At 38.1% G+C, this 25,599-nt stretch overlaps 1 protein-coding gene across 1 annotated transcript in view; it reads left to right on the top strand.

Moving 5' to 3' along the window:
• LOC127448110 (potassium voltage-gated channel subfamily H member 3-like) overlaps nt 1-25,599 on the top strand; it is a 189,290-nt gene that overhangs the window by 108,644 nt on the left and 55,047 nt on the right. Inside the window, exons 2-7 of the mRNA XM_051710409.1 lie at nt 3,811-4,044; nt 10,273-10,407; nt 16,061-16,200; nt 16,651-16,903; nt 18,033-18,190; nt 18,405-18,612. Coding sequence (XP_051566369.1) covers nt 3,811-4,044; nt 10,273-10,407; nt 16,061-16,200; nt 16,651-16,903; nt 18,033-18,190; nt 18,405-18,612 — 1,128 coding nt within the window. The remainder of the gene's footprint in view (nt 1-3,810; nt 4,045-10,272; nt 10,408-16,060; nt 16,201-16,650; nt 16,904-18,032; nt 18,191-18,404; nt 18,613-25,599) is intronic.

Below are 25,599 nucleotides of genomic sequence, written 5' to 3'. Positions count from 1 at the left end.
GACACAAAAAAACAGGAACCACAAAAAGTGAAAACCCAATGTCACTCTTATTAATAAAGGGTCCAGAAATCAAGAAAAGCTTTCCATACATATGTCATAGAAGAAATGTTTCTGTTTTATCGCTTAGGAGACCATATTATGTCACTTGATGAGTGCAGCTCTCTTTCCTGCATTGATGCATTCACCCCCGGTTGGGAATCACTGCACTAACATATGACCACAAAGCAAACAGAAATGGACAAAAATGGGGTCTTTGAATTATATATATATATAAATGTTAGACTCCCAAACATTACTTTTGCAAAGATAAGAATAGAAGAACAGGGAGCCCTGCAACAGATGTCATTGCCCCCACAAAGTCCCCCACTGAACATCGTGTCAGTCTGAGATTACATAAAGAGACAGAAGCAATTGAGACAGCCTAAATAGACAGAAGAACTGTGGCAAAATCTCTAAGAAGCTTGGAACATCCTATCTGCCAACAACCAAGAAAAACTGTATCCAGGTGGACCTAGGAGAATGCTGTTTTAAAGGCAAAGGTGGCCACACCAAATATTGATTTAACTTTATGTTTACTGGACTTTGTATGACATTAAGTGATAAATGAAAACTATTTATGTATTTATTTTTGAAGACGTCCTCACTATGCAAAATTTTTCACTGTGACGAGACAGGAGAGGAATGAGGATCTTTTTAATCAAATAAAGGTAAACCAGGTAACTCAGAACATAATGAAACAAAACACAGGGAACAAAGCACAGCATAATACAGATGAAGCCCAACAAAGAAACCAGGGGAAAACAAGGGCTTAAATAGGGCTTAAATACACAAGGGAAAACAAGGGAACAAGGAACACCTGGGGAAACAATCAGGGGAAAACCAATCATGAAAAGAAACTACAAAGGACTACAAAACTAACAAGAAACAGGAACAGGGAACTAAACCAGAATTGCAACATAAAAGTCAAGACAAAACAACAGGGAATATGTGACATTCACAATATTCACATATACAAACATTTGCACAGTACTGTATATAAAGGACTTTATTTAAAAAAAAATAAAGAAAAATCTACAGCCAACTTAAGGACACTAATACAGTGAAAAATTATGACAAACCTCAGGTCCAGATCCAGAAATGAACCATTTAAGAGCCTTTATTTTAAGAGTGCTGTTGTAGTTAGAGAAAAGATTGTTGGGTGTTAATTAAACAATATACTACTGGTCTTTCGGTCTCTAACGCCTTAAATCATCCTGTCCTGTCTTTCTCAAAAGTGCCACTGACTTCTTTGTGCTGTCGTCTAGTGGATGTGATTGTAGCCTCTGTCCCCCATTCCATCCACTTTTATAGTTCACAAATGAACCTGCAGCTCACTGCTCCATTTTAAATAACACAATCATACATAAATCTACTCCCGTTCACAATCCTGTAAAATATTAAACACATAAGACCTCAGAGAGAGATGGGAGGGTAGCACCCTCCAGTCAACGGATCAATATTTGCACCTCGGTTCGAAGCAATAAATATTAGATTGGCGATAATATGATTTCGACTCCGTAGCCATAAGGAATGATTTAACGAGCGCTTATGAATAAAGGGAGAAAGAGTTCCACTCTATTTCTCATGCATAATGTCTCTTTTCTCTCCATCTTTATACTCTCTCTCTCTCTTTTGATGATGAAGAGCCATGCATCAGAACACATGCAGTCTGAAGTCTAGGCATGTTTCTGCAGGGTTTGTAATGGAAATATGTGGAATAATACAGAGCTTTAGACTCAGTGCTTGTTCTTCTCATTTCATCATTCACACTTTAAGATCACAATAGTTTCATTTTGACTCTGCTTGCCATTTTCTGCTGTTTGAGAATTAGGGTTGTGAACTGAATCTCGTTAAGAACACTGCATCTTACAAGTCTAATAAAGTCAACAAAGAAGACTTTTATCTTGCATCCATCCATGATACATACTGTATATAGGAAATGTAGAAAATAATGTGTATACACCTGTAAGGCCAAACAGGAAATAGCTACACTGTAAAAAAAATAAAAAATTAAAAAAATAAAATAAAATTCCTATTGTTTTTTGAAAACTGGCAGCTGTGGTTGCCAGAATAATTATGTAAAAAATACAGTAAAAATTTAAACAACTTTACAGAACAACCTATAACTTTTAGTTTAAAACTGTTGTTTTTACAGTATATTTTACAGTGCAGTACCATCCTTGATATTATTAAATTATAAACTTAATATATTAACCTTCTGAAACTGTAAAAATCTGCTTTTCACTTTATAATATATTGTTAACATTTAACTGTTTTAATTACAGAAGTTCATCAACAGTGTCCCTTCCAAGAGCAATGACCAATAAACATGTAGAGACAGTTCTCAGTGTCACACACAAACACTAAACACCATCAGGGTAACACGTGTGAAATTATGCAATAAACATTAACTAAACTACATAAAATATAACACAGAACACCCCAATGTACATAATTGATATTAAAAATAAGAAGAAACATAACTATTCCTGTAAAATATCATGAAATGTAATGGGTCACGCAGGGGATTCTGGGAATTCTGGGAATGCCGATGAAACATTTTTTATCATAATTTTAACAAAAATTTACCATAAAAAGTAAGTGTACTCTCTTGTTAAACATAATATAAACTTTAACCATTAATTATATGGAAAATCATACTTTTTACATCTAAAATTTTTTATTTTTACAAACATTTTACCACAAAACTTCATGTATTGTCTTTTTAAATATATAAAAAATGTTTAACATATATTTCATGGTAACATTCGTTAACCAATTTAAGTTAATTTTTACAGTAGCATTTTTACAGTCCTTTACCGTTAAAATTACGGAAATTTTGACAGTGTATGTAAAATATATTAGTTATAAATTCAAATACATAACTGAATATATTAAGATTTTTAACAGTATATTCAGAAATACTACCATATATTCACATATCGATTTTTTTTAATTTTTTTTTTCAGATTCATCCAGAGTTTACCATTTACTTACCTCATTCCTGACACAATTCTTACAGCATCCCTCCTTCACCTCAACTCCACCTTTAATTCTAATATTTGTACCAGATATTAACTAAGACCTCATCCACACCTATACATTTTCGCTTGAAAACACATTGATTTTGCTATGGTTACACTTCCCATCCACACTGGAACAGTGTTTTCCTCCACTGAAAATGGCAGCAGTCAAAACAGAGTCACAGTAAGGTAAAGTTAGTGTCTAAAGTTTTGTTGAAACCGGCGTAGCCAAGGGTGGGCTGGGGTAGATCAGGGCCCACCCAAATTAGACACAGGACCACCCAGAATATTACAGAAATTCTTTGCCTTCAATTATATAATTTTAAAATAGTTTTAAAAAATGCATAAATTCTGATTTCTGAAAGTGTGAAAGAACTGTTTGAACGTGCCGCCTTTCTGTTATTAAGGAAATTTTGGTAAAAAAAAAATTTAATTAAAAATATTGTGCAAAGATTTGGCCCATCCATTTTTATTGAGGCCCACCCAAAAGTAATTTCCTGGCTACGCCCTTGGTTGAAACCTTAAAGCATTGTTTATGCCCCCAGTGAGTCTGGGGTAAGTTTGATAACAGAGCTGGAGGAAAGATCTTTAGGAATTCAGTATCACTAAATTGTGAAAAACAGTGAACTGTGTAGTCAATATCTCTTTCTCTATATATTGTTGAATATATTGATTGATGAAAGAATTTTGTTGGATTTCTTATGCAAAGACTTTTATTTATTTCTCTCTGTTGTTATTCTTTACACAGACAGTAACTTTGTGCTGGGGAATGCGCAGGTTCAGTCTCTGTACCCCATTGTGTACTGTTCTGACGGCTTCTGCGAACTCACTGGCTATGCTCGGGCGGAACTCATGCAGAAGAGCTGCGCGTGTCATTTCCTGTATGGACCGGAGACCAGTGATAGGCTGTTGGCACAGATCCAGGGCGCACTGGACGAAAGGCGGGAGTTCAAGACAGAATTGGTCTTCTACAAAAAAGGAGGTAGGAGACATTGAAACTGACAGAAAAGAAAGGAAAGCAGAGAGCGAGAGAGACTTCTTTATTAATCAAATGGGACAATACTATCCTGAATATTATGCAAGATTAGGATTAGTGTGTCCCAAAACATAGTGCAAGGAAAATGCTATGTCAAAGTTACATGTATGGTACAATGTTTTTGGTGGATTTTTGAAGTGCGCATGCATTTTGGGCTAATAATCTTTTGGGATTCAAACAAACGTGAGTTTATGACCAATCGCAATGGCACACAAACACAAATCAGGAAATGAGTGAAACATCGACAGTGTCATATATTTCAGACTGGTTGAGGTTTAATGAAAATTAAACTGAACCAAACGAAGGGTGGAAATGGTTATACTTTTATTAGTCTCATATGGACATCATTTTTACATAAATATGCCATTAAAAAGGTGTTTCTGTGAAGTTTATCTATCACAATGTAATTCAGCTCAAGAATGACTTTCTAGTGCTTGGGTCCTTGTTGTTAAATCAATTTAAATCTTAAATGTGGCATACCTACATTCAGAGAGGAAGATGGGTTATTACATTTAGAAGTTAAAGCATTAAAATCTAGAGTTGGGGTACTCGAGTTGTCACGAGTCCAATTTTAACGGACATGGACTTGTCATGGATTTTTACTCGGACTTGACTCAGACTCGAGCCTTTCGAGTCCATGGCTTTTGTGATACAATGAAAAACAAACAAACAAAAAAATAACGTAATATGCATCCTCTTTTCCTCAGACATGTCCACATTTTCAGACCTGAAAAAAGCGTCCGGCAGGGATTTCAAAATTGCCTCTAAATGTCTGGGATTTGGCTTTGTCTTCATATTGATGTGCTCTCTACAGTTAGTACTATCATACATTCTGTGCATTTGATACTGCACATCAGTTCTCATGTGTATATGTCCTTACGTGTGATTATTCTGTCTGAGAGCAGCAGCGCACACTCTTTCAAAGTACTTTTTTAACTCTCTCGCCCACATTCCCGTACTGTATGTGTGTGCGGGAAAGAGATTGCCATTCACCAGACGTGCTCTGCCACTCTCATCCAGAAATATCAATAACATAAGCACACTTTAAAAAGTACGTTCCCCAACTCTGCAAATTATTAAATAGAACACATTTTTTGTCAGACTCAAAGTCATTTCTAATTGAAAATGTTGACTATATCGAGACAAAATCAAATTTACTACATATCAGGGACATTTAAACTAATATGATGGATGAAATAGACCATGATGGAAATTGTACAACTCAGTCCATCACATATTTGTAGCGCAACCTCTGTGTGTTACCTGTAAAGCTGGCACTTCTTTGCGAATCAATGGCAAAAAAGTCTGAAAATACAATGAAGAACACAAGTGATGGGAGAAGTTTCTATTCACCTATTATCCATACTAAATATAATGTGAAAAGAAATGTCAGCCCAAGGTGAGTTTGATCTTGACTTTAGGGAAGTAGGCTACACCTGGACACAGCAGGAGGGCTGAAAAGTGTGAAGTGTAGTACTGTAGTAGTATATAAATATATTTTAATGGTATCTGATCTTTTATGTTGTCGTATTTAATTTTATGGGCATTATTAAATGTTTTAATATGACCATTTATTAAATTGATTAAACACATTAAATGTATTTAATTAATTACATTATATGTATTTCACCCATAATTTTAGATAAAACTAAACTAAATTGAATGGACAAATTGAAAATGAAGAAGAAATAAAAACTAAATTAAAATTCGAAATAATATTAAACTTGGTTGTAATGACTAATGCAGCTTTCACTTTCTTTAGTCTATGTTTGAGTGGAGGGGAAAAATCAACAAATAATTGAAATGTCAACAGAACGCAATAAGAATTGTGTTGAAGGACAGTTTTGTCTTCATACACTTAAAGCATATGCTTTCATTCTGAAAACACTTTGAAATTTATTCAGCAGGATACTAATCATATGTTTTTTGCATTTATTTTGACAAATAGTTTTTCTTAGTTGTGAAGGTTAAAATGAGCGTAAAATATTGATGTTGAGTTTACGGTTACAATTTTAATTCAGATTCATGAACAGATTCATTCAGACTCGGACTGGACTCGGACACGGCCTTTTATGGACTCGGTCTTGAGCCTGACTCGGACGCTTTTGGACTCGGACTGGATTCAAACTCAATTGTTTAAAGACTCGGACTTGACTCGAACTCGACTAAGGTGGGGTGAGAAAGCATGAACCAATTGTACTGAAAAGAGAGGAACCAATCATACTGAAAATGGAATATGAAGTTATTTTAAATTTGCTCAACCCACGATTACCTTGAAATAATTGATTATTATAGTTTGTTTCCAATTGAGAGCTCTTGGCTTTTTTATGGAAAACAAATAGCAAACACAAATGCAACCTGAGCTTGTAATAAAGAAATGTAACATTAAAGCACATTTACAATAGCTCACTTTAAGAGCATTTGTATGCCCTCCCCTCACAGTACACAGCCAAACAAATACCATTTCATTCTAGAAAACCAATTTATATGACCAAATGCCTGTCTTGTTCTTTAACGCATGTCTGAAGCAGCTGAGCATAGATTAAGATAACATAATTCAACAGCTGGCATTCTAATCTCTCCCACAGTGATATCTCTGAAAATAACATGAAATGCCTTTAAACAAGCCTGGGATAAACAACGGATCGTAGATGATAGTTGTTTTCTTGTCTGATGGCTTGATTTGTTCCACACTGAACAAGATACACCAAAAGAGCACAGCATGCCATATACTGTAGTTAATGCCATCTGCATATTTACCCACCTACAGTCAAAAGAACGCGATTCTATCTATGTAGCAGGAGACCATGTGAATTGGTGTAGACCTCTCTTACAAACCCTATCAAACAGGTGGGGAGAATTTGCCAGACGTTCAGGTCAAAATGTTGTCCAAAACACAGCAGTGTTGACAATCGATTTCTCACCTTATTCAGTTAAATTTTGCATTTGTGCAATATGCATAAGAGCAAATATGCCCCCTGATGCCTGAATTCAGAGAGCACTCTGTTTGAGAAACATTGTTTCCGACTCATTCATTTTGCCGTTTTGTAAGAGATACTCAAAAGCTCTTTGTTGGTTGATTTGTATTTTAGGCACGGGAAAAAGCGAGGGATTTATAGAGAATAGGCCATCTATGTGTTCTTTCCCAACGTAACAGTTGATTTTTTATTGTCTGAACATTCCGCTGCAGTCCCATGCAGTACTCCAAATGTTTCCCCCGTCACATTGGCTGTGTATCAGTCACAACCCTTTTGCCGCTTTGTCACAGAGTAAAAGAACTTCAAAACCTTGTGGTACTTGCAGAACACATCTCACACACCTCTTGTGGTCTCCAGGTTCAGGGTGATGGTGCACAGAATTCAAAGGGAATAGAAGATCATAGTTGCAAGGCTGCCATAAATTCCCTCTGTTGCACGGCTGCCGTGTTGCATTGAGCAACTGTCAATCCTCTGTGTTTAAAAGATGAAGAGCTCAACTGGCTGCCAAATGCAGACTCCTGGCATGTCAGTTATAATTTTGACATAACCAAATAAAACATCCTACAAGATATACTAAATAAAGAATATCACATGAAGACAATGGTGAAATGCAGACTGAAATAACCAGATAACTAAATTGGCTTATGAAGTACATGATTTAAAGGGATAGTTCACCCAAAATGAAAATTATGTCATCATTTACTCACCCTTATGTTGTTCCAGACTCTTTTTTTCCTCCATGGAACACAAAAGGAGATGTTAGGCAGAATGTTAGCCTCAGTCACCATTTATTTCCATTGTATTTTTTTTTAAAAAAAGACCCTGAACATTCTACCTAACATCCTATTCCTTGTTGCATGGAGGAAAGAAAGTCTGACAGGATTCAAGCAACATAAGTGTACATTTTTTTCTTTTTAGGTGAGCTATCCTTTTAATCAACTGCTTTCTAATTTTTGTGTTTGATTTTTGAATATGGTTCTCATTTTATATATAGGCCTAATCAATATTTCCAATGTTTTGGTTTATGCACTCTCAAAAGAAGAAGAAAAAAAAGTAATCTACTAAACTGTAGATTTTAAGGTGCAACTGCCAATACTGGAGTGGTTTCCTCAAGGGGTCCTTTTTTTGTACCTCTAGTTAGTTATTACTCATTTATAACGTGTTTATAAAGACTGCTTATAACTCGGTTTGAGTACATAATTGTACCCTAAGGACCTATTGTGTACCTTTAAAGGTACATTTATATATTTTGTTCCTCTGGGTACAAAAATGTGCCTGCACAGTACCTTTTTTTCTGACAGTAAATAAAGCTCTTCATTGGCAGCCATGCACATGTATTTTATTTTTGTTTATTTTATTTTTTATCCCCTTTTTCTCCCAATTTGGAATGCCCAATTCCCACTACTTAGTAGGTCCTCGTGGTAGTGCAGTTACTCATCTCAATCTGGGTGGCGGAGGACAATTCTCAGTTGCCTCCGCTTCTGAGACAGTCAATCCACGCATCTTATCACGTGGCTCGTTGTGCATGACACCACGGAGACTCACAGCGTGAGAGGCTCATGCTACTCTCCGCGATCCACGCACAACTTACCATGCGCCCCATTGAGAGCGAGAACCCCTAATTGCGACCACGAGGAGGTTACTACCCTTCCTAGCAACCGGGCCAATTTGATTGCTTAGGAGACCTGGCTGGAGTCACTCAGCACACCCTGGATTTGAACACACGACTCCAGGGGTGGTAGTCAGTGTCAATACTTGCTGAGCTACCCAGGCTCCCAAATGTATTGTATTTAACCATTGTCAGCAAATGTATTATTCATAGGTTGGCAAGTCACTGTTTTTAGGGCTTATTAAGTGGTTTGTTTTTAATGTATCTCTCGTTGTATTACATGACCTGTGGTCTCAGACTGCTGGTTCAATGAAATGCATTCTTTTTTTTTTTTTTATTGAAGGTAGATTTCTTTTACCTCTCTTGACTCAAGCTATGCCTAATGAAAGGGCTTGGTGATTCAGTCACACACACACACACACACACACACACACACACAGAAGTGTGTATCATTAGGGACTCCAACCTCTAACCAAGCATATTTTACCTCTTTCTTTCTGTTTCTCTCCGTCTCGGTTTAATGAGGCATGATGTTGAGCAGCTGCAGAACCTGCAGAAGACACGCATGTGTGCATACAAACACAAACACAGTCATTCAGACACACAACAGTGAATTCTACGCTCAGCAGTCAAGACATGTCCTGTTCAACCCTCAACACCTTTAATTGCACACTACATTGAAAGAAATGTCATAAAACATTTTATGAGCTCCGGCAGACCCATGAACAAATGGATGGATAGATGTAACTGACAAACATCAATGGAAAATTGGATAGATAGAGAATTCCATTTCTGGGAAAACTGAATGCTCAGAAATACAAATCAAACCTAACAGAGTAGAAAGTACAATAGATTCTCACTTTATGAAGAGATGGTTTTGCATTTGTGTCACCAGAGAGATAGTTTTCTCATATCTTTCATGGGAGGCAATGTCTCCTCAAAAAAATTGGATGAGAAAATAATTAAATAAAAAAACAAAAAACAAAACACTAAAATTATTTTTTTTTATATATATATATATATATATATATATAAATAAACTGTCCACAGTGACACCAGCAGATAAAGTTTCAGAGTGAAGCAGCATCTCTTTGTAATGTGTGAATGTAGTATAAACATCCACAATTATTTTTAGACTAAAAAACCCAAACACATAGACAGAACTTAGCCTGTTTATTTCAGAAGTCCTATGCACACTATTGTTGTATGTGTATGTATACACATTTTCCTGTACTGCGAGATGTCTTGATTTGTTTAATTTGTATTTATTTTTTGCTATTTACTGAGTCTGGAACTGCAAAAATTACTTTTCCATGTTTCCAGTTTTAGTCAAGGTACACATAGTTACTCAAGGGAATTCAAGTCAGGGCCACGAACAGAGACAACCTCCACTGACAGCCAGATCTGGTTTAGACTGAGAGAGAATAATAGGCAGAAAAGTTCTTACTCATCAGGCCATTTATGAATCTATACTACATTTTAAATGTATATAGTCTGGTCTAAATATATTGTTCAATAAATAGGTATCCATAAATGTGTGTTCATATTGAATGTTAACTCCCAATGGCCGACATTGTGTTGTGACAGGAACTCAGTTCTGGTGTCTTCTGGATATCGTGCCCATTAAGAATGAGAAAGGAGAGGTGGTGCTCTTTCTAGTATCACACAAGGACATCACAGACAACAAGAAAGTGCAAGATGAAGAACAGAGCCCAGAAAGAGGTGAGTGTTGATACCCACATTACCTGATTTACCCAAATATGATACAGCTGTGTTCCTATATTAACATCCTTTGTTTGTATCAAACAACCATAGCAATCACTATCCCTACCCCTAAAATCAGAGGGAAATGAGAGGTTGATAAGATGAATGCTAGGTTGCTCATCATCCCTGTCCTTTCCCTGAAATCTGATTGGTTGATAGCAGTGTTGTTGCAGGTCCAACAAAGTTGTTGACATTCAGTAGGAATGTGTCCTGTTGTACTTGGGTGAATTACATTAAGTGTCCTTTCATGCATGTGAATTCAGAAACTAACAAGGACATGCAGAACTCTTCAACTGGTACAACGGGCCATGGGTTCAATTCCCAGGGAACACACATACTAAAAATACAAATAACGAGTGCTGGAGGCAGCGGTTCTCAACCAGGGGGTCGGGGCCCACTAGGGGGCCTCAACACACTTCCAGGGGGGCCTCAAGATCTCTTAAGATTATTTATAATAAGGTAGATTATTATAATTTGTATATAATTATTATAATTCAACTTACTGAAAATGCAAAAATAAATAAATTAATTAATTAATTAAAAGCAATAACTCCCTTTAACAGCTTGATTTTATGAAGAACATACAGTTCTAGACATTTATGGAATTACAAAATTTATCATGATTAATTGTTTTAATCTATTTATGCTAGTAGTTTCTTACATTTAAAAACTTTGAAAAACAAGCTTTGTCATCATTACAGTAGACGTATATGAGGAAATATAATAGATATATCTTATAATATGAATATCTAATAGCCTACATTGGAGGCCTTCGAATATTTCTCCGACAATGGGGGGCCTTGGAGTCAAAAAGGTTGAGAATTACAACTCTAAGGAACCCAGAAACAAAATACACTGATCTGAAGATCCTATAAGGTAACATCAATAGCTTTTTGATCTCCAAATTACCATGTACTGTAGTCACATCAATAAACCTCTTCAGCGGAAAAAAAAATAACTGAGTGCATGAGTGAATACACACATGCACATTACCCAAAACAAATTCTGACATATCATAAACTGGATAGATCTGTCTTTCAGTGTCCAGCATTAAATTGAATTGGTGGAAAAGGAAGAGACCTTTGATGATTCCCACATACTGTAACGGAAGATCCTCAAAATCTATGACTGATTCACATTTGCACGAGAAAACGTCCTGGTTACTTGTGTAACCTGCGTTCCCTATCTGTCACTCACTCGACATTGTGTCGATGTAGTGACACTAGGGGTCACTCTTGGGAGCCCGAGACACATCTGGTCTTTGCTAAAAGGCCAATGAAAATTGGCAAGTGGTATTTGCATACCACTCCCCCGGACATACGGATATAAAAGGAGCTGGTATGCAACCACTCATTCAGGTTTTATGCTGAGGAGCCGAGACAAGGTCCCGGCCATGCCAGCGTGTAGTTCAGCGTTGTGGCAGGAGGGACACAATGTCTCGTTCCCTCCATCAGGGAACGGAGGTTACGCAAGTAACCAGGATGTTCCCTATCTGTCACTCACTCGATGTTGTGTCGATCTAGTGACACTAGGGGTCCCCATACAAAAATGCCACAACTGGCTGAACTGTGTTACGTGAACTGCCAGTGTGTGACTGGCAGGCACTGTGTGCCTCGTAGCCAGAGCACTAGTCTGACACGTAACCTCCCCTGTTATGAGTGTCGAACGGCCCTTTGGGTCAAGTCGACTACCCAAAAGATAGAGACGGGCTAGCCCAGTCGTGGCCTCTTATCCCCTTTTTTTCCCACTCCCCAAACAAAAAGGGGGATTATCCGACTGGTCCGACCAGGTCTAGTCGGGGGGGGTGTCTCTCCCAAGGGGAGGACACCGCGGAGACCACACCTTGCCCGGGGGGGGGGGGGGGGGTATTTAAGTGGAAATACGTCACATGGTTTTGCCAAGCTATGTCGGAAGTATGCCATGTGGTAAAGTCCCATGGTAGGTCCTACCCTACGGGGGAGGAGTTACTACAAGCATGGAGACTGGGGCAGAGGGGCCTCTGCCCAAGGAAGACGCCGTTTGCCAACAGGGAAATGAATAAGCGGAAGATATATACGTCGCATGGGGTTACCTACGGGGAACCGCCACATGCGGAGCACCTACCCCAGTACAGGGCCTTAGTTAGCACGTGTACTGGGCCGGCAGCGAGTCTCTCTGAAAACTCATCTTCCACAAGGCTTGGAGGAAATCAACCAGGGAACACAGTTTGTAAACACTACTGGGAGTTATCGGCGCACGTCTTCAGCTCAGGGGAGGTGAAAGGCACTATGCACAAGCAATACACCTGGCCGGCTGTCCCAGAATTACCTGCTTGTGCGTGCCACTACACGGGACGAAACCGGTTCCACCCAGAGGTTGTAGAACCTCGCAAAGGTGTTGGGTGTTGCCCAGCCCACTGCTCTGCAAATGTCTGTTAGAGAGGTGCCCCTGGTCAAGGCCCAGGAGGCTGCTACACCCCTGGTAGAATGGGCTCGTAGCCCTACCGGGGGCGGCACGTCCTGGGCGTGATATGCCATAGTTATGGCGTCAATGAGCCAGTGGGCGATCCTCTGCTTGGAGACAGCGCTTCCTTTCCGCTGTCCACCAAAGCAGACAAAGAGCTACTCAGAGACTCTAAAGCTCTGCGTGCGATCCAAATAGATGCGTAAAGCACACACTGGACACAGCAACGACAGGGCTGAAGTTAAGATGTAATGACCGCAACAAGGAATAACACACAATCGGAAAGGCATCTTTAAAAATATGCGTCTTTAAAAAGACGTTCCGTGTGCCGCTCTTTTAGAGAAATATACTCTTTTAGAAAAATATACTCTTTTTTTTCTGCCGAAGCGCCCAGGGGCATCCTCTGCAGTGCACCAGTGCAGAGGAGGGAGAAGCCGCTGAAATGCGCCGTCAGATCCAGCAGAGGTGAATGAACAGTCAGCTCAGTAAACATCGACCGTTCGACTCCGAAGAGAAAATCTGAATGAGTGGTTGCATACCAGCTCCTTTTATACCCGTATATCCGGGGGAGTGGTATGCAAATACCACTCGCCAATTTTCATTGGCCTTTTATCAAAGACCAGAGGTGTCTTGGGCTCCCAAGAGTGACCCCTAGTGTCACTACATCGACACAATGTCGAGTGAGTGACAGATAAGGAAACAGAGACACCAGCAGTTTTTTTTTTTTTTTTAACAGACAGTACAGTACTGAATGTTGATTCAGTTTCTCGAAAACCTTAAATAATGCAGGTAAGCTTTCATACATCATTCAATACATCTTCAAAACACAGGTGCAATATTTTGTTTAGAACAAAGAAAACAATGAAGTAAAAAGAAAGCAAAACGAGAGGTATAATGTACAATATAAGAGGCATACTACGAATGACTAAATGATGTACAGTAAAGGTACAGAGACAAAGTGCTCTATAGCAAAGAGAATGGTTTCAAAAGAGCAAACTATCCTTTTATACAGACAGTGACTCTTGCAGCTTTGCACTGTATGCTCTTCAAATCTTATTACGAAATGATTATCCCTATTTTCTCTGTAATCCACTAATATTCACACACACACACACACACACACACACACACACACACACACACACACACACACACACACACATTATGAACTCCTAGACCTATCCATGTCATAGAGTAACCTCTTTATAACCTCCTTTATTTCTCATTCTCTCTCTTTCTTGGCTACTGAGTCATGTTTTTTGGATGGTTGAAACAGGCCAGCATCTCATGTGGTGATTGCTGTTACAGTAATACAGACACCACTCCTCCACAAAGAGAGAGGGGATGGTAGACTGATAAAGACAGAGATGAAAAGACACATGCAGAACACAGGCAGGGTGAGAAAGAGAGCTTGGCATGGAGATGTGAAGCTCCCTTTAGCTTCCCTTTTTCAAGTGGCCTGAGCTTCAGCCAAAGCGCTGTTGCTGCTATTGCATTTGGCTGTGAGCATTGCACCAGCACTAGAGATTATATACATCTGGTCAAATAATAAAACAGTTGTGTTCTTTTCAAAATGACTAATATAGTGTGGGGAATATATAAATATATTGTAAATATATTGAAAAATTTATTTTGACATTTACAAATGTTTGTAAAATAGTTATAAGAATTTGTTGGATGTCTCTCTCCAGATTAGTCATGAAAAGGAAAGTCATCAATTAAAACTTAAATGAAGAGTGTGCTGACAAGGCTGTTAGTTATTAGAAGAGAACAGGTTGCCCTAATATCTTTCTAAACTTTTGCTGTTTCTCATTCCATTTTCTCAGAACAGAGACAGTACAGCATCTTAGAGAAAATATAGACAATAAAAAGATACAAGCCAAACATGAATTCGTAATAGTTATTAAAGGAATAGTTCACCAAATAAATAACAATTCTGTCATCATTTATTCATCTTCATGTTGTTCCAAACTTGTTTGACTTTCTTTCTTCCATGGAATGCAAAAAGAGGATTGTTGAAGAATGTGCAGGCTGCTCTTTACTGTACAATAAAGACATACTGTATAGTGACCAGAGGCTCTCCACCTCCAAAAAGGACAACAATAACAACAACAAAATCATAATTTTTAAAGCATAGGTACACCAAAGAAAGTTGCATGGTGAAGTTGTCTGGTCACCAAGCCGCTATGCTGCAAAATCAGCTTCTCTTTCAGAGCGTAACTGACTTTTAGAGAAGTAACAGCCTTTGGAGGGGGACAACCACAAGAAACTAGGGGTACCATAGAAAACATCTTTTCCCTTTTGAACAAGCTTCTAAAAGGCTTTAATGGTCTATGACAAATTTGGCTGTTTGTTTCCCACAGTGTAATCATGCAAGGCTCTCAGTTATTAACATGAATAGCTGTTTTTTGTTTTTTTTTTTAAGTTACAATGTTTTCTTTTGATGGCTTTTTCTTTTGTTGTATTTACAAAACCTTGATCAGCTAATGAATGCAAATGTAATTTGTTTTCAGCGTCCAGAGCTTGTTAATGGTTAGATGTAATTGGGATTTTAACTCTAAGTTTCCTATATTCAGGACTATGAGTAGGAAAATGAGGTGATTCAGACCTCTTGAGTTAAAGGTGCACTCATTAATGTTTTATGTTGTCTTGGACTTGCTGACGCCTATTGGTGTGGATGCAGCATCATGTAAAAGCAATAGTGTTTGGTTGCCGATGCCATTGTAGAAATGTGCTATTTTCAGTCAACTCAAATTTATTATGTGAGCTAAAGTAGTATTCAGTTGTTTGAATACTGTATCCATGTTATCAGAACATGGCAGCCCCCTGTGAGGCAGCCCACTTACATGTAAAATAAAAAAGGTTACTGATATGACTGGAGTCTTCATCTCATGTGATTGCACCTGATTTTAAGCTTATTCTTCAAAAGCAAAATTCATTAGAGGTAAAAAAAAAAAAATAATGAGGAAAGAATTACTGAGTGCACCTTTAAGTGTTATCAGTTGGAATTGTTTTTGGTCTTGGGTACAGTAATGCTACTTTCTGATCATGTATTAGTGTTTTTCTGGTTGGATGATGTTGGAACTGGGTAATGTTACATTGTGTTGAGACAAACAGCTGTGAATTTATATAAGCTAAAATAATACGTATATGGTCGTTCTCTGCTCAGATGAGGAGACGGGGTTGGAGGTGCATAAGGTCACACGGCCACCGGGCTTTAATGCCAACCGGCGGCGCAGCAGAGCTGTGCTATACCAACTGTCTGGTCATCTGCAGAAACAAGACAAGAGCAAACTCAAGATCAACAATGTAAGAGACAAGTAAACACACACTTAGTCTCTCAGTAACACGATCTTACACTATTAACTTATGTTTGTTCCCAGCTCCTCCAGAGTAACAGATTGTTTTAGTGCCTGGTTACAGGGCCAAGTACAGAAGTTGAGAAATATCAGACTCTTCAGTGTTTATTTACACCATTTTGAAAAGAACTTGAGAATGGTTAGAATGCATTGGTACAAGTATTATTGGTAGAAGTAGAAAAATGACCTTGTAAAGCTACATAGTATTCTGTATTCAGCAATGGGAAAAACTCATCATTTAGACCTGAATGCATTTCAAGCCATTTGCTGCTTTTTCTTCTCTAAGGAATTGATGAGTTATAAAATTAATTCGTGACTGAGTGGCACACACCATACTGCCTATGAAAGTCTTAATTAAACTTGCAAAAATTAAATGAAACATTTCTGAACTTTCATTTAGAACATGTTTGGTGAAAAGCCACCCATCCCAGAGTACAAAGTGGCAGCCATTCAGAAGAGCCGATTCATTCTCCTCCATTACGGGACCTTCAAAGCTGGCTGGGATTGGCTGATACTGTTAGCCACCTTTTATGTAGCAGTTACTGTGCCCTACAATGTCTGTTTCACCGTTGTTGGTGGGCGCGATGAGGGTCCGACCCCTAGAAGTCCACCGAGTGTGAGCGACATCCTAGTGGAAATCCTTTTTATGTTAGGTAAGGCTCATCCTACACAATTTCCACTTTGTGTAGGACATTATCAACTCAGTTAACCACAAATAAGAATGCATATTTCATTCAGCTGATATTCAACAGATAAATAACAACAGCTAAACCTGCCATTGTTTATTCAAGGAAGTGTGAACAAGCTAGGAAGTGCCATCTCAGTAATGGTACCCAGCTGACTTTAAATGTCTTTTGATCTTGCAGTCAGCCATGTGTTGAAATATAGTCCCCAAGCCTGTTGCTTCAGACTTCCTTAGTATCAAAACACGCCATTCTATTATTGGTATGGAGAGCCAGACTTGTCTATGCCTTGCAGAGTCAGACTCTCTTTTATGTCACAAAGGTATTATATGGCCAAATATTAGCTGGTGCCGGTATCTAGTAAAAATCACTACTATATGTTACCTAACAAACATTATCAAAACCCTATCAATTACTGAAGCCACAAAAACGAGTAAAAAGAAAAAGCGTGAGTTAATCAGAATGGATTTTTGAAGGACAGTTCACCAAATACCAATGCTGATTATATTTTTTACAATTCAGAAGGTTGAACCCATGGTCAAAATTAATAAAAAGGAGGATTCCTATCTGTATCTTTTTTCAAGATGAAGGATATACTCCATTAGACAAATTATTAGATTACCAGACATTACCTGAATATTAGAAATCCAATAGAGCTTTGCAGTGTGTAGAAAAGCATCTAGTATATTACTGTCATGCAGCATTGTCCTCACTTAGCATTGCTTATGAGCAGTTAGTGTTTAATGACAGAATCTGTTCCTGCTCATTAAACACAGTTTCATAATGCAGAGTGAAATGTTTTTTCTTCAAAACATGTTCCTGCACAAAAAGTTGCGAAAAAGTTACCTGAGAATCAGTGCAAAACTGCCCAAAGCTATTTACGAATATTTACTGAATCTATTTTCAGTTAAGTGCCATTTAATGCAATTGCAACTAGTCGTTAGTATGTTTTAGTATGTATTAACTGTTAGTCAACCAGGTAATGATAAAATAAATTGTTCCTTTTGTTGATTGAGAACTTGAAATCCACTATGTTTCTTTCATTAACTTCTGTTTTCTGTAATAAATTGGTCATGTTGATTTTATATCTTTTTGGCAGACATTGTGCTAAACTTTCGCACCACATTTGTGAGCACATCAGGCCAGGTGGTGTATGATGCGCGTTCTATCTGTGTGCACTATGTCACCACCTGGCTCTTTGTGGACCTGATTGCTGCGCTACCTTTCGATTTGTTGTACGCCTTCAATGTCAGTGTGGTAAGTGTGTTTTTTTGTACTCCATGTGTTATAAAAGAACATTTTTGTGGCAGTTGATTTAAAACCTATATCTGCATGTTTTAATAGTTTTAATGGGCCAAACACAGAGCCTTGCGGAATGCCACATTTCATGCAATGTTGGACATGCAATCATAAACAATTATCTAGTCTATGATTTACTTTTTGAGATTTGATTCATTCTCTGTGTGTTTAGTACTTTGGGGTTCATCTGCTGAAGACGGTTCGACTGTTACGGCTTCTACGCTTGCTGCAAAAGCTGGAGCGTTACTCCCAGTACAGTGCAGTGGTACTCACCTTACTCATGTCTATGTTCGCCTTGCTGGCACACTGGATGGCCTGTGTTTGGTACATCATCGGACGCAGTGAGATTGAGAACAATAGTCCTGGTTCCTGGGACATTGGTGAGTACCATTTCTATGAACAGTCTACATAACTGTTAGATACTGTATATCTCAACTTAATTTAAATTTAGAGAGCCCAGTAAATGCATTACAGTTCAACTCAGAATTCCTCTGGTATTCCAATTTTTTCAATGCAGTGTTTAACTCTTAAAACTAGATGAGACTAAATATAATTTACTCCCAAAGTTGCCAATTTCAAAAAACAAAAACAAAAAAATTGAAAATAAATGGAAAACATACCATATAACATTCTAAATGAAAAGGTCTAGATAAAAAGATAAAAAAAAAAATCATCTTTTTCTATCGTCTCCTATCTCTATTTGGCAGATATCATATTAGCATACTGTAAGTACAGCTGTCTTACAGTTCGGCCTCAAGCCTTGTTATATTAACCTAAATCCCATCTTATTTATTTATTTTAACATCAGAAAGAGTTCCTTTCACAGAGTCTCATACACATAGAATATTATTAAAGATGTTTGTCCACTAATATACTCATTACATCATAAATGGACAACAACCTCAACATGTGCCTTAGAAACGGGTATCCTATTATATTTATCTTGTGTATGTGACTTTTTAGACAGATCAAAAGTGTAAATTTACTTTTCAAATCAGATGGACACATGAAAAGAAATAAGCCAGACATAATGTGTCAGAGGAACAGAACAATATATTTTGCTCTGCGAATGGCATACCTCAAAAGAACTGAAATGGCAGTCTCTGATTTAAGAAATTCGTTTCACGCTATTCAAATCAGATCTTCTAGAAAGAAGTCAGAGTAACGTCTGAACAAACCTGCCTTTCATGTTTGTTCTTGAACAAATGAACAGGTGAATTACTGGATCAATTTGACATGGAAGTGAACATCTCTCTCAAGCTCCCACATATTGTCTTTAATGTGTAAGAGAAAAACAGACCAAGATATATTATATGCTTTAGAGATCATAATAGGAGAAGTCTCATATATGCATTTAAAATGGTTACTGAATCAAATTGCTTTTTAGTGTTTCAAACTGATTTGAATAATTCTAAATTAACCAAAACCAAAAAATGCCCCAAAATATGAATTGATCCAAAGATTCACATGCATATAGGCTAAGGAAATCATATAAATCATCCTACTCAAAATTCCTGGTATTTATTGAGTGTAGCAAATCAGCAGCAAGGCTAACAGTTGGTACAAGTGCAAAGCCACCTGAAAATGAAGGTGTGTGATAGATTTGGCTTGGCCAGCATCAGTAACCTAAGGCACAACTATACAGCCACATATTCTTCTAAAAAGCTGGGCACTACACAGATATCCAGCCTCTGCTGATGTGCCAACAAGATCACCCCCCCACCCCCCATTTACATCTCACCCAGTTTTACATTGCCTAGCCATTGAATATTAAGCACATGAAGCTGTCTTGACACGTCTAGTTTTGCTAGTGTGAAAATGCAAGTTATGATGGAATATTTTAGCAATGTAAATACAAGACACAAGTCAAGTCATTTTAATTTGTATAACGCTTTGTTTAAAAGCAGCTTTACAGAAAATCATATTATTCATTAAATGTTTAAATGTCCACATTCATTAAAGTTTAACGTGCCTCAAATCTTTAACAGTATAATCAAGTGGAAAATTTAGTCAAATAGTCAAATGGAGCTTGTGGAATATTAAAAATGTACCAGATTTACAAGAAACTGTTTAAAATCTCCTAAGTACCAATTTCACACTGGGTCCTTTCAGCTATTATTACCTGCTTTTGCACAACACAGAGGCAAGGTCATTGATAGCTGTTCTCTTGAATAAAATATTGAAGACATTTTGAGTGTTGGTGTTTATGTGTGTGTGCACACTATTGACCAATACAGATGGGAGTAGGGAAATAAAACGATGTAAATTGACTGCAGTTCTGCTATTTTCTCCTGTATCAATAATAAAAGGCTTGTCTGACGGTTCCTGATGGAACTGATGGAACTCTGGTTGTTCTGTCCCTATCTCTCCTTCTCTCTTTTTTTGGCCCGTGTCGCTCACCTCACTGTCCTCACCTCCCTCAGTTAATGGCTTGCTGCTTCGCAGACCTTTAGAGACTAGAGAGAATTTTGGAGTTGGCTCCATTAGACCAACCAAATAAAAGGCAAAACTCCACTCCTTTGGGTTTTCTTTATCAAATCAATCAAAACTCTTGTCTGATTCTTAAAAGAAGTGGATTTAAAGTGGTTTTGGAAGAGAGCAGAGACACCGCCACTGTTAGAACTATTATGCCCCTAACCTCCTTTCTCATTTCATTATCCTTACAGTCTCACTGTCACTTTTTCTCGAACCATAATGACAACACTTTAAGTTTTGTTTACTTATTTGAAAATAAGATTGTGAGACTACAAACAATGAATTTGCAAAATGTAATTAATTTAGCCACTTTTAATTTCATATCCTTATATTTTTGCCTTAATCTTGAGTTGTTCTTTTGCCTTCTGTTTTTTTCACTACCTGTATTTCACTGAGGTCTCTGTTCAAATATCCCGTAAAAACCCCTTTATTTAACCTTTCACCACAGCTAAGAGTATCCTCAAGATATCCTTCACCTACTCCTTGACATTTCTCTCTGCCTGCAGACCTATCTTTACCTCCTTCACCTATGTCATCACTCATGATGTTACCATGGGCTAATCGTTGGCTCCCTGGCCATGACATGAATGAATAATGTGCCCTTATACCCAGAACGACAATCCTGCATGGTCTTCAGTGTTACTTATGTTTGATATTCAGGATTCGCTTGCATATGTACTTGTCCTTTGAATGACATTGTGACAAGTGTCTTCAGTGGTAGTTTACAACCCAATGTAACTTCTGAGGTTAAGACAGTATTTTTCCATTACGAGACAATCCTCTTCTCAGAATTTCATTTTAAAAGACCAGCAGGGCATTTTAAAGCATCATTTTTCTAGTCTGCTGCATCAGAGCCATTATCTTAAAAGAATCTTTGGCAATGCTATTTGCAGCTATTATATTTACATTTGCGCTATGCATATTAAAGGCATTTGGCTTGTCAAAATCTGGTTGATGGCTGTTTTTCACAAATACTTCTGCACTTGATCATGAAGTGTGATCTCTACAATACAATGTAATTGTTTAAATCCCATTTTTTACTACACTAACAATGTAACAGAAAAAGTGACAATATATTCTGACTATCAGATGGCATTTTATAATGGCTGGGAGCAATTTTAACACCAGTTATGAGTAGAAAATTGTATGACTGAATTGAAAGGCTGAATCTTAAAATATGTAATGAACATTATTTTATTAAAGTATCTAGTTGAGGAGGACACGTGACACCATGCGAGAAGCAGACGTGTGAGCGACTAGCTCTGCGCACTTTGCTAGTTTTTCTAATTATTTTCATGTTATAATCCGGTGAGATTCGATTTACTCAGTTATATATTTGCCCTTTGAGGTAAACATGGCAAAGAAGTCAAAATCCTCAGACTCTGGAAACATTAAAAGACACTTACTTGTTCAAGCTGAGGCTTCTGACGGGACTGCGAGCTGGGGACTCGATTTTGAAGGCACGTCGGGAGAAGATATTCAGCGTCAACTGCCCAACATCTCGGTGATGCTGACGAAGGTTGTTGCTGACTTGGAGGATCTCACTGTAATACGTTGATCAATTACGGCGATGGAAACAAAATTCTATGAGTTGGTCACAAGAGTGGCAGAAGTTGAGAGACGGATCGATTATCTGGAGTCTTCGGAAAGGGAATTATCTGCTAATCTGCCCGCGTCCAAAATAGACTTGGAATGCATGCCGGAAAAATTTGAATTTCTCGAAAATATGAGCCGAAGGAATAACATACGGATTGTTGGAATTCCTGAGCATGAAGAAGGCAGAGATATGGTGAAATTCCTGGATGATCTCTTCCTCGACATAACAGGCCACAAACTGGAAATCGAGCGAGCTCACAGAGTCCCAGCTCGGAGATCTGCTGAGGAAGACAGGCCCCGATTAATTCTGGCCAAATTTCTGAGATCATCCGATAAAGATCTCGTGTTGCGCCAGGCGAAGAGCAAAGAAAAGCTTTCTTGGAAGAATCGCAATATTTTCTTTTTCCCGGACTTTGCAAATTCGACAAGAGAGAAGCGCGATCGGTTCAAGGAATGCAAGAAACTTTTACATCAACGGAAGATCGCTTTTGCATTGATGTTTCCGGCCAAACTGAGAATAGAAACGAAGGATGGCCGCAAAGTATTTACATGTCCCAACCAGGCACTCTCATTCATAAATACATTGGAGTGAGTAAGCCATTTGAAGTTTCTTATATTAGAGGATTGACTCGCTGAACATACATTTGATTGTCTGAGGAAACTGGGCACCATTTTTGTTTCTTTTTGCGTTGGCTCCGCCTAGCGGCTGGAGTTTGTTTTGTGGAATTACACTTCTTTCAAGAAACTTTTGCATTGACAGAAGATCGTTTTTGCACTGAAATTCCTGGCCAGATTGAGAATGGACACTATGGATAACTGCAAAATATCTATAAAGGACATCTTTTATAAAGTTGACGGGCTGAGTAAGTCATGATGTATTTTTTATTTTTTTCTCTGCCTCCGAGGAACCGTGATGCCTGTTTAGTTTCTTTTTGTGCTGGTTCCACCTAGCAGCTGGAGTATGTTTTTGTGGAGTATTTTTAAGGGATATTAGAAGGATTATGTCATCTGCCATACTCATAAACAGCCGGCTCACTGAACACTTGTAACACTTGTTTGTATGTCTGAGGAAACTGAATGGCTTTATATCAGCTGGAGTTTGTTTTGTGGAGGAGCACACCTTCAGGACAGTTTTGTGAATGAATCTACATGTTCTTTTTGTTTATTCTGCCTGTTGGCTGGGGTCTGTTTTACAAAGTATTTTCTGTTATGTAATTGTGTCTCACAAAATTTGTGCAGAAGCAACGGACTTGAGCAATCCGATGGCAAAGTTGTCATGGGGGTTCTCATGGACCTTCTGAGTTTGGGGGGATTGACGCCAGTTGGCGCTGTCGTGCACGGGGTTAATGCGCACGTTTTTCTTTTGTTCGGGGGGGAAGTTCAGGGTTTGATTGTTGCACTAATGGGGAATATGGTCTGTGTAATCTTGTTTTTGACACAATTCTTTTTTTTTATTATATCAAAATGTCAAATGTTAGTATGAGTGGGTTATCTCTCTCCACATGGAATGTGAATGGGTTGGGGCACCCCATAAAAAGAAGGAAAGTTATTTCTTTTCTTAAGCATAAGAAATATGATATAGTGTTTCATCAAGAAACACATCTCTCCCCACAGGAAGCTGAACATTTTGGGAAGATATGGGGTGGACATGTTTCTTTAGTGCTGGCTCAAGTAAGAGTAGGGGAGTCATTATATTGATAAATAAACATTTACAATTCAAATGTCTCAAACAGATTAAAGATAAATCAGGAAGAGTCATTATAGTTTTAGAAGAAATTCAAGGGCAAAGGTTGATTTTGGCTAATATTTATGCACCTAACGCTGATGATCAGGGCTTTTTTTATAGATCTAGAGGGGATGTTGCAGGCCACTGGCACCCCTCATGATATAATACTGGGAGGAGACTTTAATCTTTTGATGGACTCAGTCCTTGATCATAGTGAAGCAAAAGTGTGTAAGCCCCTAGAGCAACATTGATGCTTCACAGGATATGTAAAAATCTTGGTCTTGCAGATATTTTGCGACTTTTTAACCCTTCTGGTAGGGACTATACATTCTTTTCATCAGTCCATAAGATTTATTCTAGAATAGATTTCTTTTTGATATCTAAGTCCCTCATATCATCTGTTGTTGATTGCTCAATTGGAAACATTTTAGTCTCAGATCACGCCCTGGTGAGTTTAGAGGTGTTGCCACATACAGAGAAAAATAAATCATATAGTTGGTGCTTTAATGATTTTGCAAAATCCTGATTTCCAACAAATGTTAAAGACTGAAATCAGTGTTTATATGGAGACCAACTGGTCCTTAGTATCCTCTGTGGGTGTGGCTTGGGAGGCACTTAAGGCGGTTCTTAGGGGTCGGATCATACAATACGCCTCATTTACCAAAAAATCCAAAGCACGAGAACTCGTGGAGTTGGAAGAGAATATTAACAGTGCCGAAGCAGAGCTGAAGCGCAGAATGTCATCTGATGGCCTTAGAGAATTGACCCGTTTGAAATACAGATATAATACTATTTTGTCACAGAAAGTGGAGATTTGGTTATTCAGGGCAAGACAGTCATACTTTGAGTCGGGGGACAAAGCAGGGAAACCTCTGGCTAGATATATAAAGCAGAGAGAGTCTTTTTCTACCATTCCCTCAGTAAAATCTGCTGGTGGTGAAATATTTACCTCAGCCATTGATATTAATAATGCCTTTAAAGAGTTCTATCTTGATCTCTATAATTCCACGTCTTTGTCTACTGGTGAAGATATTAGAAAAATTGTGGAACTATTAGAACTCCCTAAATTGATGACTGAGCAAAAAAATTATCTGGATTCTGAGATAACCTTGGAGGAACTTGAAGAGGTAATTAAATCCCTGCCTACTGGCAAGGCTCCAGGGCCAGATGGTTTTGCCGCTGAATTTTTTTAGATCTTATACTACAGAATTGGCTCCACTTTTGTTAGAAGTTTATACGGAATCATTTTTAAGATTTTGGAAATATATGGGTTCGGGAGTACATTTATTGGTTGGATTAAGTTACTTTATAGACACCCTGTAGCAGCGATACAAACAAATGGATTAATTTCAGATTATTTTACTCTGAATAGAGGCACCTGGCAGGTTTACCCTCTTTCCCCATTATTGGTCTGTCTTGCCCTGGAACCATTAGCAGCCGCGATAAGAAAAGAGGATGATTTTCCAGGGGTGATGGCGGAAGGTTTGGCGCATGAGCTGCTGCTTTACGCAGATTATATTTTTTTATATGTCTCTGACCCCACTAGATCTATGCCTTGCCTCCACAGAAT

Source organism: Myxocyprinus asiaticus, chromosome 11 (genome assembly GCF_019703515.2).
Source record: "Myxocyprinus asiaticus isolate MX2 ecotype Aquarium Trade chromosome 11, UBuf_Myxa_2, whole genome shotgun sequence".
Classification (NCBI taxonomy): domain Eukaryota; kingdom Metazoa; phylum Chordata; class Actinopteri; order Cypriniformes; family Catostomidae; genus Myxocyprinus; species Myxocyprinus asiaticus.
The sequence above is the reverse complement of the archived record's forward strand: the minus strand, read 5'-3'. Positions and strand labels throughout refer to the sequence as shown.